This window comes from Anomaloglossus baeobatrachus, chromosome 7 (assembly GCF_048569485.1).
Source record: "Anomaloglossus baeobatrachus isolate aAnoBae1 chromosome 7, aAnoBae1.hap1, whole genome shotgun sequence".
In the NCBI taxonomy this organism is placed as follows: domain Eukaryota; kingdom Metazoa; phylum Chordata; class Amphibia; order Anura; family Aromobatidae; genus Anomaloglossus; species Anomaloglossus baeobatrachus.
The window spans coordinates 54032632-54049128 of NC_134359.1; the positions used below are offsets into that span (position 1 = coordinate 54032632).

The 16497-nt window shown below is 44.9% G+C and overlaps 1 protein-coding gene across 1 annotated transcript in view; it reads right to left on the minus strand.

Annotated features, from left to right (window-relative positions):
• LOC142246614 (bile salt export pump-like) overlaps nucleotides 1–16497 on the minus strand; it is a 97360-nt gene that overhangs the window by 17802 nt on the left and 63061 nt on the right. Inside the window, exons 17-21 of the mRNA XM_075319684.1 lie at nucleotides 15476–15620; nucleotides 7892–8038; nucleotides 7586–7690; nucleotides 4051–4212; nucleotides 2937–3140 (exon numbers count right to left, since the gene is read on the minus strand). Of these exons, the coding sequence (XP_075175799.1) occupies nucleotides 2937–3140; nucleotides 4051–4212; nucleotides 7586–7690; nucleotides 7892–8038; nucleotides 15476–15620 (763 nt within the window). The remainder of the gene's footprint in view (nucleotides 1–2936; nucleotides 3141–4050; nucleotides 4213–7585; nucleotides 7691–7891; nucleotides 8039–15475; nucleotides 15621–16497) is intronic.

The following is a 16497-nucleotide window of genomic DNA, read 5'->3' on the forward strand; positions in this document are numbered from 1 at the left end:
TCCTGGAAGTCAGGGCTTTTATCCTGCCCTCCTCTCCTCAATGCTCCTTAGCTGCTCTTCCTCGTGTGGCTGGGCCAACATTACTTTAACAAGACTCCTCTCCCGTCTGGTCTGGTCTGGTCTTCCCAGGACTAGAATTGGTGAGCTCATGAGCTCCTTATCTGTAGGGGCAGTAGCTCTAACAGTGAGTGACTGCACAGACTAAGGGGTACTTTGCACACTACGACATCGCAGGTGCGATGTCGGTGGGGTCAAATTGACGCACATCTGGCGTCGCTGTCGACATTGGAGTATGTGAATCCTTTTTACTACGATTAACGAGCGCAAAAGCGTCGAAATCGTATGATCGGTGTAGCGTCGGTCATTTCCATAATTTCGGAAGGACCGATGTTACAATGTTGTTCCTCGTTCCTGCGGCAGCACGCATCTCTTTGTGTGAAGCCGTAGGAGCGAGGAAAATCGCCTTACCTGCGTCCCGGCTGCAATGAGGAAGGAAGGAGGTGGGCGGGATGTTTACGTCCCGCTCATCTTCGCCCCCCTGCTTCTATTGGCCGCCTGCCATGTGACGTCGCTGTAACGCCGCACGACCCGCCCCCTTAGGAAGGAGGCGATTCGCCGGCCAGAGCGATGTCGCAGGGCAGGTAAGTGTGTGTGAAGCTGCTGTAACGATAATGTTCGCTACGGCAACAATCACAAGATATCGCATTTGCGACGGGGGCGGGGACTATCGCGCTCAGCATCGCTACCATCGGCTTGCGATGTCGTAGTGTGCAAAGTACCTCTTTGAGAGTCAGGAAGATTTGGTAATCTTGACTTGTATTGCAGGCAGGGAACCCAGAAGCAGATTATACAGGTACATAGAAATACATCTGTACACAGCAGTATATCTCTATGTCCCTGCATTCTAGAGGTGAAGAAAAAGTCAGATTTCTTTGTTCCTATAAAACTACTATAAAATCATTTCAAAAAAGGAATTATTATTTATTTATTTAACAAAGGAAAAGCACAACGCGATGTCCTAAGAGATAAACCATAGTTGTTATTATTGGGGAATACTATTATTTACTAAAAAACACAAGTCCAGACAGCTGACAGGTAATCTTTAAAGGGAATTTAGCCGCCATACCAGACACAACCAATGCATGGGTATGAAGCTGCATATTTTTCTAATTCTGTACAACTTTTTTAAAGGGTTATTCTGAAAACTTTTACAAAGCTGAGTATCTGCATTACTCTCCTCTTTAGAGGAGGAGGACAAGTTGTTCATGCCTGTGAGCATGTTATGAATGGATTTCCAATAAAGAATATTTTGGATTTTATAAAGTGAATGCTCTATCTTCTTTTCTATGTTTTTGCTTCTGCAATGCTGCCGGGCCGCAGCTGAGGTGGGATCCACGAAGCACAGAGGAATTACTGATAGTCTGATACTAAGTGGTGAGTTTACAAACTTTTTCTATATCTGCATTACTATTGTTAATATATAGTGCAAGCACAATATAAAGTCTCTTTATTGCGGAATTGCCCTTTTTTTAATCCTCTTATGCCCTTCTGTGCACCTGGCTTCCAATAGTTGAATACAAGGTCCTATTTTTGTGCTAAAACTCCATTTCCCAGCAGCACACTGCTTCTTCTTAGTGCTGCAGGCTCCTCTCTCTGCTGTCATGTTTGCTTCCTGATCAAGATGGATATATCTAAACATGGGACGTTTTTAATTATATGAATGAAATGAATGAGGTGACCATTAATAGCGACCCACTATTGGATCAATATTCATTACTATTTTCAAACTTCACATTTCTTTGGTTCTTCATCGCTATCTTCAGAGCATGATCATGCTCTTCCTTACATACATAGTAGAACTGAGCATAGAATAACTGACTTGTGCTAAGGCCTCTTTCACACGTCCGTGAAAATCATGCACGTTTTTCACGGACGTGTCAAAGGTGCGTTTTGTCCTCCGTGAGCCGTGTTTATGGCACATGTGTACTCCGTGTGTTATCCGTGGTAACACACGGAGAACGGGAACTTTCTGCTCACCTGTCCCTGGCGTTGCTGTTCGTGGTGCTGATCTACGGTCTCCGGACCTGCCGACTCCCCGCTGCTGCTGCTGCTTCCGGCCACAGTGAAGTGAATATGCAATGAGCATAATGAGCGCGGTCGGAAGCAAGTGACAGCAGCGGCAGAGACAGCAGGGCTGGAGAAGGTGAGTAAAGATTTGTTATTTTTTTCTCAGACACGTGTGTTTTCTCCGGTGCATGTCATACGGATCACCTCCGTGTGGTCCGTATGCGGGCCGTGTGACACCCGTGATGCCGGAGAAAAACAGACATGTCTACGTGTGGAGCACTTGGGCACACCTATACTCCACATGTACACAAGGTCCATGGTAGAACACGCATGTGAGCGCAGATACAATGATTTTAATGGGTCTACGTGTGCCCATGTCTCCGGTACATGAGGAAATGGACCAAACACGTACCGGAGACATAGACGTGTGAAAGAGGTCTAAAACACAGCTGTCATTTAGGTTTCTGGGAGAATGTCTGGGGAATTTAATTTTGGACAGGGTCATAGGTGCATCTGTAATTAGATAGGGTCATTAGGTGCAAATGCAGCTTGTATTAGTGAAATCTTCAGCATAGCATAGTTGAGTTATATAACAACCTGGCAAAACTAATGGAGGGCAGTTCCAGTTGCAATGAGGGTAAAGAGAGCCTTGGGGGGGGGGGGGGGTATTATTACCAAAAGGGTGATAGCTAAAAGTCAGTGCAGATTTAAAAAAAAACAACAGGTTGAATTGGTGCTTGACAACTAATTTTGACAATGATTTCGGTAATAACTCTTTTACTGCCTCCTTTAAATATTAATTTCATGTATAAATATTATCCTATATGCAGTTGTACCCAGTTGATACATAATAGATCTTACTAAAATACCTTTCCGGCTTCTTCCAATGCCTTTTTGTCTTGATTTGCAAACCCTGTAAGCATTTTAGCTTGAAATACCCCGGACAATCCGATCAAAGGGAGAAAACACAGCACAACAAAACTCAGCTTCCAGCTAAAGTAGAAGGCAATGATCAACGAAGCTCCGATGTTAGTTAGGGAAGTCACAACCATTCCTATCTGGGAACCAGTAGCCTGAAATGGAAAATAATTTAGGTAAGTGGGAAATAAGTATTTCGGCAATACAATTAGTAATAATAATTCTTTGTGCCTTATATGCAGTGATACCGTATATTATGAGCAGATGCCATATATATGTAAGGGAAACAAATGCTTTAATATATTTGGAATATTAATATATAATACATACTACATTCAAGTAACAAAAATTAAAGGGGTGGTCTCACAAACAAAGTATACTTTAATCAATAGATCATGGCATAATGATAATTTCCACAATTGGATGTGTTTAAGAAAAATGTTCCTGTGCTGAGATAATCTTATATATGTGTCCCTGTTATGTACTGTGTAATGGCCGTGTCTGACTGTACAGGAACATGGTCTGATGGACGCAAAAAAGAGTATTCAGACAGGTCAACATTGGATTGCAACTGCTCGTTTCTATGAGAAAAAAACATGTTTCTGCCTGATTAAAAACTTGTTTTGCCTCACAGAAAGAATCATCTGTGATCCCGTGCGGTAATGTCTGTATACTTTTTTACTTCCTCCCCTGCCCAGGAGCTGTGGTATGATCAGACAATGTCCCTGTTTTGTCAGACACGGCCATTACACAGCACATATCAGAGACACATATATAAGATTATCTCAGCTCAGGAATATTTTTTTTAAACACATCCAATTATGGAAATTATTATTATTCCAAGATCTATTGATTTGCGTGTACTTTGTTTGTGAGACAACCCCTTTAATCTTGTTACTTGAATGTAGTATGTATTATATATTAATAATAATATTTTAAATCATTTGTTTTATTCCAAGATCTATTGATTAAAGTCTATATTTTTCATGGGAAAAGCGCTTTAACATCGATTTATAGGGACCAAAAAAAATCAGCAACAGTGTAAAAGAAATAATATGACTGTACCCCTTGAATTTGAGATGCATCAGTGGCAAGTCTGGTGGTTAAAGCTCCTGGACTATTATGTGCATCATCAAACCATCCAATTTCTTGACCAAGCATAGACTGGAAACCAACTCTCCTTAATCTTCGTGTCAGAAGTTCTCCAGATTTAGCAAAAGAATAACCCTGGAAATAATAATAATATTAATAATAATAATAATAATTCAAAAGGAAATTTAGAAACATGAAAATTCAATAAATATAAAACTTTATTAATGCATACTTTAAAAACATATCTAATATATAAAGTTGAGTGTATGTGTGTGTGTGTATGTATGTATGTCCGCTAAAGGAATCCGCACCGTCGCATTTACAATCACAACATTTTGCATAGACACCTCATGTGACTCAGGGAACATCATAGACTATGTTTTGACCGGAAAATTTAACCCCACGCTTTACAGTTACTCTCCAAAAATTCTGCCTCCATTAGAGTCAATGGTGCTGGAAGCCATAGGTTATTATTAGCAGCTTTGATTAGTTGCTATAGGAACGAAAGACATCCATAGTGTAACAAGCTTATGTGTGAGGTAATATGATATTGGTGGAGAAGGATAAGGACAGACAGACAGGGAAAGAGACAGAGAGAGAGAGAAAGACAGAGAAACAGACAGAGATAGACAGAGACAGATGGGGAAAAAGACAGATGGGGAAAGAGACAGATGGGGAAAGAGACAGACGGGGAAAGAGACTGACGAGGAAAGAGACACAGAGATAGAGACAGGCAGACAGGGAAAGAGACAGGCAGAAATAGAGACAGAGAGATAGACAGAGAGACAGACAAAGACAGATGGGGAAAGAGACAGACCTGGCAAAGAGACAGACCTGGAAAAGAGATAGACCTTGGAAACAGAAAGACCTGGAAAGAGACAGACCTGGAAAGAGACAGACTTGGAAAAGAGACAGACGGGCAAAGAGACAGACGGGCAAAGAGACAGACGGGCAAAGAGACAGACGGGCAAAGAGACAGACAGGGAAAGAGACAGACAAAGAAACAGAGAATGAGATGGGGAAAGAGACGGGGAAAGAGACAGACGAGGAAAGAGAGAGACGGGAAAAGAGACAGACGAGGAAAGAGACAGACGAGGAAAGAGACAGATGAGGAAAGAGACTGACGGGGAAAGAGACAGATGGGGAAAGAGACAGAGAGAGACAGACAGACACAGAGATAGAGACAGAGAGACTGATACAGAGACAGACAGACACACAGAAACAGATGGAGAGACAGACACAGAGACATAGACACAGACAGACACACAGAGACAGACAAGAAAAGAGACAGAAAGACAGCCAGACAGAGACAGACAGACAGAGACTGGGAGAGAGTCAGAGACAGTTACTATCCTGGGCAACGTCCGGGTACTACAGCTAGTATTAGATAAACATTACAGATGAGTACATTGATTCACAGAGCTTGTGCAGATGAAGTTGTACCAGGACTGATAAATCAAATGACGAGCCGAGATGCCGGAAAGTTAACAAATACATGCGAAGCTCTGCACCACCCGTGACTGTTAGAGGCAGAAGATGGCTGAATAATTCAGTCATCATCTGCACAGAAAGATGTTATATGTCATATGTTGCGTCCCTGACTTTTATGCAGACTCGCAACCCGAGCCGGCATCAAAGTGAGGGACATGACATGTGACTTAACTGTACATCATACATCGTGAAGGGATTAAGTAACGGGCTGGTTCAGTGTCACGCACGGATTTGGGGAAGGTCTGGTGCACAGCAAGACAGGGGTGACAAACTTTCACCATGACAAACAAGGGATACACTGTGGATGCTTTTACAACGGTGTGCCCTAGCACTAGTGAGAGGAAAGACTGACACCTCCTCCATTAACCTGCAAGTGTACCCTGCACGCCTAGTTAGTCCCTATACAGGTTCCTCACTTGTCACCGAACAGGAACCTGAAGTTCTGAGAGACCCTTCAATAGTTCTGGCTAATGAGTTGGCAGGTAAGGATCACTAGTCCCACCGCTTCATTGAAACAACACACCAAGGAAGGAAGGCCAAACAACAAAAGGATAAGCCCAGCTTCATAACTGCAGTCAGACACCAGGACTGCAGCCTTCACTACTACATTACAACAAAGGCTCAGCAGCTCCTTCCACCTTCAGGCCATGCTTCAGACTGCAAGCAGATTAAAAGACACTCTCTACTGGGAGATGTGACCATATATAGGGGAAGGGAGTGGTCACCAACCGGAAACATGAGGCCTGGAGTCAGAAGCTGCAGCAAAGCAAAACTGACATTAACCCTTTTGGCACTGAAGGAAAGGAAATACGTTTATTGTGAGGAGTCTCAGATGGCAAAGAGAGACTCTGGCCCAGATCCTGTCACAAGTCTCTAGTAACAGAGAGATAGCTGTAACATCCAGGCTCTTGAAAGACCACCGATCAGCGGTTGTTTACTGACCTGTTTGAACAGGCTGATGATTTTTCTATGTAGACATAATGATTGTTGATACGATCCTTTTGTGCACTTTGAATGTCAGGTTATCTGCAGGAAATCCCATTTTTTTAAGCTAACGGAAAATTCATTGCACTCAACTAACGGGCATTTTGCTAGTTTGTTGGGTGATTGCTGGCATGTCTAGAGGTGCCGATAGTTGGGAATAATATTTTGTACAGAAATCGACTATTGATGTGTCAAAAGGGGTCATTACGCTGTCGTTTTACAGCACCAGGTGCCTGGTTTCAAGTCTTACCAAAGACATCCCAACATCATTAAAATGAGGTTGGGATGTCTTCTCCATGTTTGGATAGGCATGCTCCAATTCCCTCCTGCACCCCAAATATATTTATACATATATATATATATTCACAGTATATCGACAGTTTAATTGGCATCCTATGAATGATCCAGACAGGGCTTGTACTATGTGACGGGGCTAATGTGAATGGTTGTTGCCTTCAGCAGGACTATATAAGGCTACTTTCACACTTGCGTTGGCCGGCTTTCGTTGCTATCCGCAGTCTTGAGGAATTACGGTAACCGTTGCAGGAAACCGTTTTATTACTCATAGACTTCTATTAGCTATGGATAGCAACAGATGGTCTTGCGTTGCATCCGCCCCGCGGTGCATCAATTGTTTTGTTACTGACCGTCAGTGACCGCCGGGCGAATGGAACGCTGCATGTAGCGTTTTTCTGCGCTTGGCGGAGTGTCAAAAAAAAGCAACCTGCAGGAATCCGTTTGGCGTCCGTTGTTTTTATAATGGACGCCTATGGTGGAGGATTCTGTTAGAATCCGTCATTTGACTGATTCCGTTAACGCATCCGTCTTTACACAACTGCACATGCCCAGATGTGTAAAGTCAAGGAAAAAAAAAATATAACAGATTGCGTTATTTTGTACGATCCGTAGCATTCGTTGTGCCACTAAATGCAACGCATTCGTTGCATGCGTCACACAACGCAATGCATGTGATGCCGTTCAACGCAAGTGTGAAAGTAGCCTAAGAAACAGGATTACTCTGTTACAGACTCACCTGTAGAAACTGGGTAATTAGTGACACGCCTGCAATAATGACAAACAGAAGGCAGATCCCATTAATTTCTTTAGTTTGCTGGGCTTCATCTTCCAATGAAAAAGTCTAAAAGACAATAAAGAAAATATAGATAAAACGTGCCACTTCTCACATGGAGTTTGCTCCCATTACATTCCAGCCCTATATATACTGGAGAAATGAATTCAATTTCACAAGACTGGGGAAAGAACTTACATGAATGATGATACTGGTGAGTAACATATTGTGTAATACCGTAGTTTGTTAGTTTTTTATATCATTACTTACCCCCAGCACCTGACTGAACAGAACGGCATAAAGTGGAGTAAGAGTTCCATTAACGGCTGCCCCTATAGATCCAAAAACAAGGTATGGCCACTCCGGAGCGTTATATTTCAGGATCCTCATTACAACATTCTTCTGTTTCTTCTTTTTCTAGTAATCATAAGATTAGAATCACAAGGTTAGAAAGTCAATCCACCTGTGAAGAGTTACTCAAGGTTACATAGTGGAGGTCCAGTAAGGAGTTTGTTGAGGTTTTCTCTTGCAAAACTGTATGGGAGAGTGAATAATGTTAGGGTGAACTCTTAATCAGAGATCACTAGTTGCCTACTGCCTGGCCTAATTGATGTGGATCGAGTGCATGCTTGAAAAATGAGATCAGACACAGTCGGATATTCATCTTTCCTCGACAGAAGTCAGCCCGGGCTCTGCCTTTAATACAACTGAGCTTGCTCTGATATAACCTTGCAAAGGGCATGTCCGGATGTGTTCATTGGTCAGTGGGTCGAACAATGTGTTAGTCCATGAGCTGATTGGTAGGCGTCATTGTAGGCGGATCTATGACATAATTGGATGGATCCATGGTGATGGTGATGGGAAGGACGTCATCTGGTGGATCCATGCTGATGGTAGAGTCTGTGATGTCATCGGGGGCCATTTTGGGTTCCTCTGAAGAGTGACTTACGTATGTATAGAGAATTGATTTAATTGAACACACTTCTCACAATGCTCTATGTCCAGAGGTTAATTAAGTATTTCATTTTATGGCTCTCCTCAACACAACCTCCTGAAGACGTCTGTTCTTGAGAGTGTATACTGTGCATGTATATGTGTAGTGACAATAAGATGGTTAAGTTCCCCGTGTGTGTAGCTATTGGCGCAGTACTAGCGGCCACCATTAGATGCTACCAGTTCTGGGTTCCCTAGTTGGGAGGGACAGCCTAGGTCTCAGGTATAGTGACAGGGCTGAGAGGGTTAACTAGAGAAGCCGGCCCACAGTGAAGAGGATATAATGTTGGGTATTTGCTGATTTTACATAGTTAGTTAAGAGTAAGGCTATGTGCGCACGTTGCTTTTTATCTGCTTTTTACCTGCTTTTTTGCTGCTTTTTCTTCTGCGCTGTTTAATGCCAAAATGGATGTGTTCTTCTATTCAAGCAAAGTCTATGGGAATTTGGGTTTCTTGTTCACACTATGTTGTTCAAAATGCTACCTTTTTGAGGCAGAACTTTGGTCAAAAACTCAGCTTTGCAGTGCAAAACCCAAATGGCAAAAACAATTGACATGTTGCTTCTTTGAAAAGCTGAGTTTTTGACCAAAGTTCTGCCTCAAAAAGGTAGCATTTTGAACAACATAGTGTGAACAAGAAACCCAAATTCCCATAGACTTTGCTTGAATAGAGGAACACATCCATTTTGGCATTAAACAGCGCAGAAGAAAAAGCAGCAAAAAAGCAGGTAAAAAGCAGGTAAAAAGCAACGTGCGCACATACCCTAAAGGGTACTTTACACCCAACGATATCGCTAACGATATATCATCGGGGTCACGGTGTTCGTGACGCACATCCGGCGCCGTTAGCAATATCGTTGTGTGTGACTAAAAGGAGCGACGATCAACGATCGCAAAAACGTCAAAAATCGTTGATCGTTGACACGTTGCTCCTTTTCATAATATCTTTGGTGGTGCATGCCGCTGATTGTTCCTCATTCCTGCGGCAGCACACATCGCTATGTGTGACACTGCAAGAACGACAAACATCTCCTTACCTGCGTCCACCGGCAATGAGGAAGGAAGGAGGTGGGCGGCATGTTCCGGCCGCTCATCTCCGCCCCTCCTCTGCTATCGGGAGGCCGCTTAGTAACACCGCTGTGACGCCGAATGCACCTCCCCTTAAAGGAGAGATTGTTCGGTGTCTCCAGCGACGTCGCTAAGCAGGTATGTGCTTGTGACGTTGCCGTAGCGATATTGTTCGCTACGGCAGCGATCACCCCCATGACGAAACAGCGATGTGGGCAGGTGCTATCGTGCACAACATCACTATCTATCACTAGCGATGTCGCAGCGTGTAAAGCACCATTTAGGGTCCAGTTAGTAGTGTGATGTGGTGAGAGCGAACCTAGGTATAAGTAACGGGCAGGAGGAAGCAAAGGTGACTGAGATTGGATTGTAGCTGAAAACCCCTTGGAGGTGAATTGAGAGACCAGACAGCGCACAACCATCAAAGAGGCTAGTGTGAACAGTGCGGACAATTGTAGGTCAGTGTTGACTGATGGTCACTGACACTGGGGGAATTGACTTGAGGAGCAGGGTCGTAATGATCACAGTCGCAGGGATCGCGAGTGCAACCGGGCCCAGGGGTGCAAAGAGCTTGCCGACCCCAGTATCTGTTTTAGATGGATGTGGGCGTGCATCCAGCTGAAATACATCACAGCACAGAGACTTGTCGGGTCCATGCACTGCAATGTGCCAGCAAATGACTAAGGCTATAAATATTCACTGCTCCCCACGCCCATAATCCTGGGCATGGAGAACAGTGAATATTCTGACACAGCTGATAGCACTGTAAGTGGGTGCGCATGACAGTCACGTCATGATTTGTTCCGCTTACTGGTCAGTTGCCAGCAGGCCAACGTTGTCGGAGAACACTGGGGGAGCGGCGGGAAGGTGAGTGAAATCATTTTATTTTTTTTACTGAGGGCAGTGTGCTGGGGAATCATAATTACCTGGATGCAGACATAAACCAGGATGGGGCTATATACCAGAATGCGGCTCGGATGGGGACATATACCAGTATGGGGGCTATATACTAGGATCGGGATATGATTGGAACATATATCAGGATGGGGCTATATATTAGGATGGGGACATGATGGGGCTATATACCAGGATAAGGACACATATACCAGCATTTTGCCATGATAAGGTCATACACAAGGATGGGGGGACATATTTACCAGGAAATGGTTTAGGATGGGGGGACATTAGTACACGATGAAGGGGATGTGGAGGGCAACTCATATATCTGTGCCGCCCCCGTGCCAGCAGCCGGGTTGCTCGGATCTTTATCCACAGTGGCTCGAGGGGTCTCCGGACCCGGGGGTCGTGCGGCCACTTGAATAAAGGGGGGGAATTTACAGGGGATGGTGTGGAGAGTTTTTGACGCCACCCGTGGTGCGTGGTAAGGTGGAGTACCACCGCTGCAGTTGGGAGTACCCGGTGGCGATAGTGTAGGCAGCCAGTTGTTTAACGTCTCCACGGGTAGGGGCAATGCCCCGGGACTCGGCGATGAGGACAGGGTTGTGCCGTTGGAGCGGTAAGGGTCACTTGTGTACTCACTCAGTCCAATAACGCTGACACCGACAACTGTGGTAAACCAAAGTTCTGGACACCGCTGCCGCTGGGAGGGAGCACACCTGGATCCCATGCCCATTGGTGTTGCCTGTTAGTCTGTGACCTTTGCCTTGGCACCTTGTCTTCTAGTTGGTCCCTTTAGTGTGAAACTAATCGGGTCCCGCTCCCCAGTATGGCTAACTGGGTGAGCTTGCTCTCAGGGTTCACGCTTGGGATTTTCTGGACCGTATGTGTGGAAAGTCCTATCCCCTCGTTGCTCCGTCTTCGTCAGGTAAATTGTCAGGACACCTGAAGCTACTCCCTGACATAGGGTCCACGTACCCCGTCTTGCTCTGGCCCCTGCCCGGTGATGGCACAAGGCTGCCAGCTGACCTCCTCGACAGTCCGTGCCCCTTGTCACGATACCCTGCGACCCGGAGTCCAGCTCCTTCCAGGCCCAGACCAACGTCTGCCACCTAGTAGTTCCAAGGAGCCCAGCTCCTGACCTCCTCTCACTTTCACCTCCGACACTGCTCTGTCTTGCTCCCGACACTCCTGACCCCCCTTAAACCAACCCCCCAAGTGGGTGACCCTATTCCACTCAGGCTGTCCACTGGTGTGTCTGGTGGGTGTGGTGCAGAGTGTTCCTAGGATTTTGATTAGCTTATTCTTGGCAACACCAAAGGTTAGGGACCCGTAACAAGGAGGAGTGGATACTGTGCAGAAGGGCAGATTGCACAATGCCCTGTGACGACCTGATAGGCCAGGGCGTTACTTGTCTTTATAGGATTTTGAATGCTACAGTGGCCCAGATGGGGGGTGGAGCCCAGATCAAACTTTGCACCAGGGCCTATCAAACTCTAGTTACACCACTGTTAAGGAGTGATCCCTAATTAGTAGCATAGCTGTGTAGGGTAGCCTAGCCACAGTGATACAAATGGCCCCATGTTGTTGGAGATCCAGGGGACCATGAAGCGCCAAACCTCCACCCTCCTTGGTAGCCGGTGTGAACTCGTCTACAACAGTAACAGAAGAGCCGGTCTATACAACAATGTTAATGCTTATGAGAAACCGAGTGTGAAACCTGTCGCAAGTAAAGTGAAATGGTGTTTGAAATGTGTTACAAGTAAATAAAGTACAGTTTTTAACCATTGTGGACCCATCTTTAATAACCCTGAACGCAGAACCGCACAGTGTGAACGAGACAATGGGGATCTGACCTGTGGCCAAAAAGTACCGGTGCGACAATGACACCCTCTCAAACTCCCATGTCTGTAGTGTTAGGGCAGTGAAGCCCTCACCCATAAATACTGACAATGTTACAACTGAAACCTTAAAGGGGTTGTCCATTAAAGTGCTTCTTTCTCATGCACCAAATGTGAACACTGAATGACTGCATCGCTCACGTGACACAGCCAGGAAGGGAGGGGAATATATATCTTTTTTTCATCTCCCCAGAGGCTGACAGTAGTGTACACCTCCTTTAAGGTCCTCATATATCAAAGCCTCCCAAAACAGCCTATTCTGATAGGTATCCTTTCGTTCTCATGGCCTGTAAGCCACCACCAAAGGAGCCTGACAATGTGTGCTCTTAAGAGGGCTTTACACACGACAACATCGCTAACGAGATGTCGTTGGGGTCACGGAATTTGTGACGCACATCCGGCCTCGTTAGCGGAGTCGTTGCGTGTGAAACGTACGAACGACCGCTGACGATGCAAAATACTCACCTTATCGCTGATCGTTGACACGTCGTTCTAATCCCAAACATCGTTGCTATTGCAGGACGCAGGTTGTTCGTCGTTCCTGAGGCAGCACACATCGCTACGTGTGACACCCCAGGAATGAGGAACAACATCATACCTGCGTCCTCCGGCAACGAGGTGGGCGTGTCTTTATTTCGGCTGCTCTCCGCCCCTCCGCTTGTATTGGACGGCTGCCGTGTGATGTCGCTGTGACGCCGCACGAACCACCTCCTTATAAAGGATTTGGTTCGCCGGCCACAGCGACATCGCCAGGCAGGTAAGTCCGTGTGACAGGTCCTAGCGATGTTGTGCGCCACGGGCAGTGATTTGCCCGTGACGCACAACTGACGGGGGCGGGTGCTTTCACCAGTGACATCGCTAGTGATATCGCTGCATGTAAAGTAGCCTTTAGGGTATAAGACACAAGCCTTATAGACACCGGTGTACCCCACTGAGTTATTACTAAAGAAAGACACTTCAGGAATGTACCGGCAGTGTATCTCCTGAAGCACCTTCCTTTACATCTTTTTCGACAGCATTTTCATGGTGACTCTGACACCACGTATGGACAACTACAACTAAAAAAGCACCCCTTTGGAAATTGTGCAATGTGGCGTACATATCAGAAATAGAGAAAAAAAGAGAGAGCACCGCGACCTTACAACATATAGCAAAAAGTATAACAAATAATAGTGTCGTTTTTGAAAATGAGATCTCGCCATTGCCACCTGTTGGTCATACCTGGTACTTCAGTTTAGTGCTTATGAAAATGTCAGACAAGTGGGTTGTTGCATAAACAGTTTGGTCTAAAACCAATCTCTCAGCAGGTTTTGCTTTTAAATCTGAGAACTGCAGGATGTAGGGACAGAGACCCTGATTGCAGAGATGTGTCATTTACTGGGCTGATTGCAGTCATTTTAATAAAATCAGTATTTTATCAGTAGACGATTATCACTAAAGGACTAGTTCTGTTCTGCCATGTAGTTCTCCTGCTCTATGTAACTCCTCCCCCACCACTGATTGGCAGCTTTCTGTCAACGTACAGTGTATACTTAAAGTTGTCAATGAGTGGTTTATGCACCAAAATAGTAAATTGTGCTGATAAATAACATCTGCATTATTTTATACATTTTTCCTTTTTTTAGATGCAGGTTTAATGCAGAATGTTTTTTTAGTACAGAAATTCTGGGATTCTGCACTTAAAAATACAATTACATTTTTAAAGCACCACACCATCGTTGTTGTTTTTTTTTCTTCATTTCACCACTGGAGTGATGCTTTAAATCTAAGTTTACTGCAACCCAGTCTTATACTCATGCTCTGGCATCTCCATTTGTTTCCAGTGTTGCTCTGGTCAGTCTATAGCACTTTGCATTTTATGGCGCACGCTGGAGGTCACAACTCAATATAAGTCTATGAGAGCCTTGTTTTGGCTCTTATAGACTTGTATTAAGAACATGTGACATAACGTCTGACTTCCAGGCAGACATTATGAACACAAGATGGCGCCGTGGGACTGAAGCAACTCCAAAAAAGGATGAAAATGCCAGAGGGTGAGTAGAAGACATGGCCCTAAGATTTAAAGTGCTGAAAAACAAAAGAAAAGCTAGAGTGGTCCTCTAAATGTTTTTTTATCAGGCTCCAAAACAAAGCATATAGGAAAAAGGTACACCAAAAAAGCACAATTTACCAGTGACATTACAATTTACCAGTGTCTTTAAACATATGGTGGGCATGGAGTTTTCATGAAATGGCATAACTTTGCTTGAACTGATACACACAAGATTTTCTGCCCCCAAAAATCAGCATTTATGTTAAGTGAGAGCATGGCCTCAATGGTTGGTTTAAATTACACTTTTATCCTTGGCTTATTATAGCTTGGCTTAGACAAAAAGATCCGGAGGCATGACGTGCACTTTTAAATGGAAACCGAAATGGGATAGGACAACACCAAGGGGCAGCATATGAAAGAGAATCTGTCAGCAGGTTTTTGCTATGTATACTGACAGCAACATGCAGTAGGAACAGGGACCCTGATTCCAGCGATGTGTCACTTAGTTTACTAAGAGCAATAGTTGTAATAAAATCACAATTTTCTCTGCCGCAGATCTAGCAAAACTCAGAATGCTGAGCTGTGTATAACACTGCCCACACCACTGATTGGCAAATTTCTGTGTACAGTGTATATTGACAGAAAGCTGCTAATCAGTGGTGGAGGCGGGATTACACAGAGTAGGAGGACTAGGGGACACAAGACACCTAGTCCTGTAGTGATAATCTCCTATTGATAAAACATACAGCCTAGTAAGTGATACATTGCTGGAATCAAGGTCTCTGCACCTACATCATGCTGCTCTCAGATTACATAGCAAAAACCTGCTGACAGATTTCCTTTAATGCTCTTTAGAAAGCAGTGACAGTATCACTTTACGCTATGTATATCAAGGTTTGTACACCTGCCATTTAATCACTATGTAGCTGGATATAGATAATAAATGTTGCTGTGTCATCATTACCTTCTTTTTGAGCTGTGATTGATCAAGGAGCTCTGTTTCTTCAATATCATTAACTTCCAGACCAGGCGACCTATTTACAGTACCAGACAAGGCATCGGGGAAGACATTGGAAAGCTGGGATTTTGTACGAAGCCGAATCGAGTTCCTGCAAAAGACATAAGGTAGAAATAAGTGTGTGATGTCAAAGATAATACTTTCTAGACTTAGGAAGGAAAGCAGTGACGGGAGTTTTATTTGTAATCAGTTTCTACTTCACGTAGTGATGATGCAGTTAATGATCGGTGTATTTCCTAACTAAGGGGTACTTTGCACGTTGCGACATCGCTAGCATCGGCTAGAGATGTCCAGCGCGATAGCACCCGCCCCGTCGCACATGCAATATGTGGTGATTGCTGCCGTAGTGAACATTATCGCTACGGCAGCGTCACACGCACATACCTGGTCGGCGACATCACTGTGACCGCTGAACAATCCCTCCTTCAAGGGGGAGGTGCGTTCGGCGTCACCGCGACGTCACTAAGCGGCCAGCCAATAGAAGCGGAGGGGCGGAGATGAGCGGGAAGTAACATCCCGCCCACCTTCTCCCTTCCGTATTGCTGGTGGACGGAGGTAAGGAAATGTTTGTCTCTCCTGCGGCTTCACACACAGCGATGTGTGACGCCGCTGGAGCGACAAACAACATCGTACCTGCAGCAGGAGCGACGTTATGAAAATGAACGACTTGACACAGATCAGCGATTTTTGACTGTTTCACGCTCGTTCATCGTCGCTCCTAGGATTTTCATATTGTGATGTCGCTACCGGCGCCGGATGTGCGTCACAACAACCGTGACCCCGACGATATTTCGGTAGTGATGTCGCAACGTGCAAAGTACCCCTAAGGCTATATGCGCACACTGTGTTTTTTGTTGCAGACATTTTCCACACCAAAAACTGTACCTTGTGGCAGAGAAATGCACCAAAAACTGCACCTTGTGACAGAGAAATGCACCAAAAACTGCACCTTGTGGCAGAGAAATGCA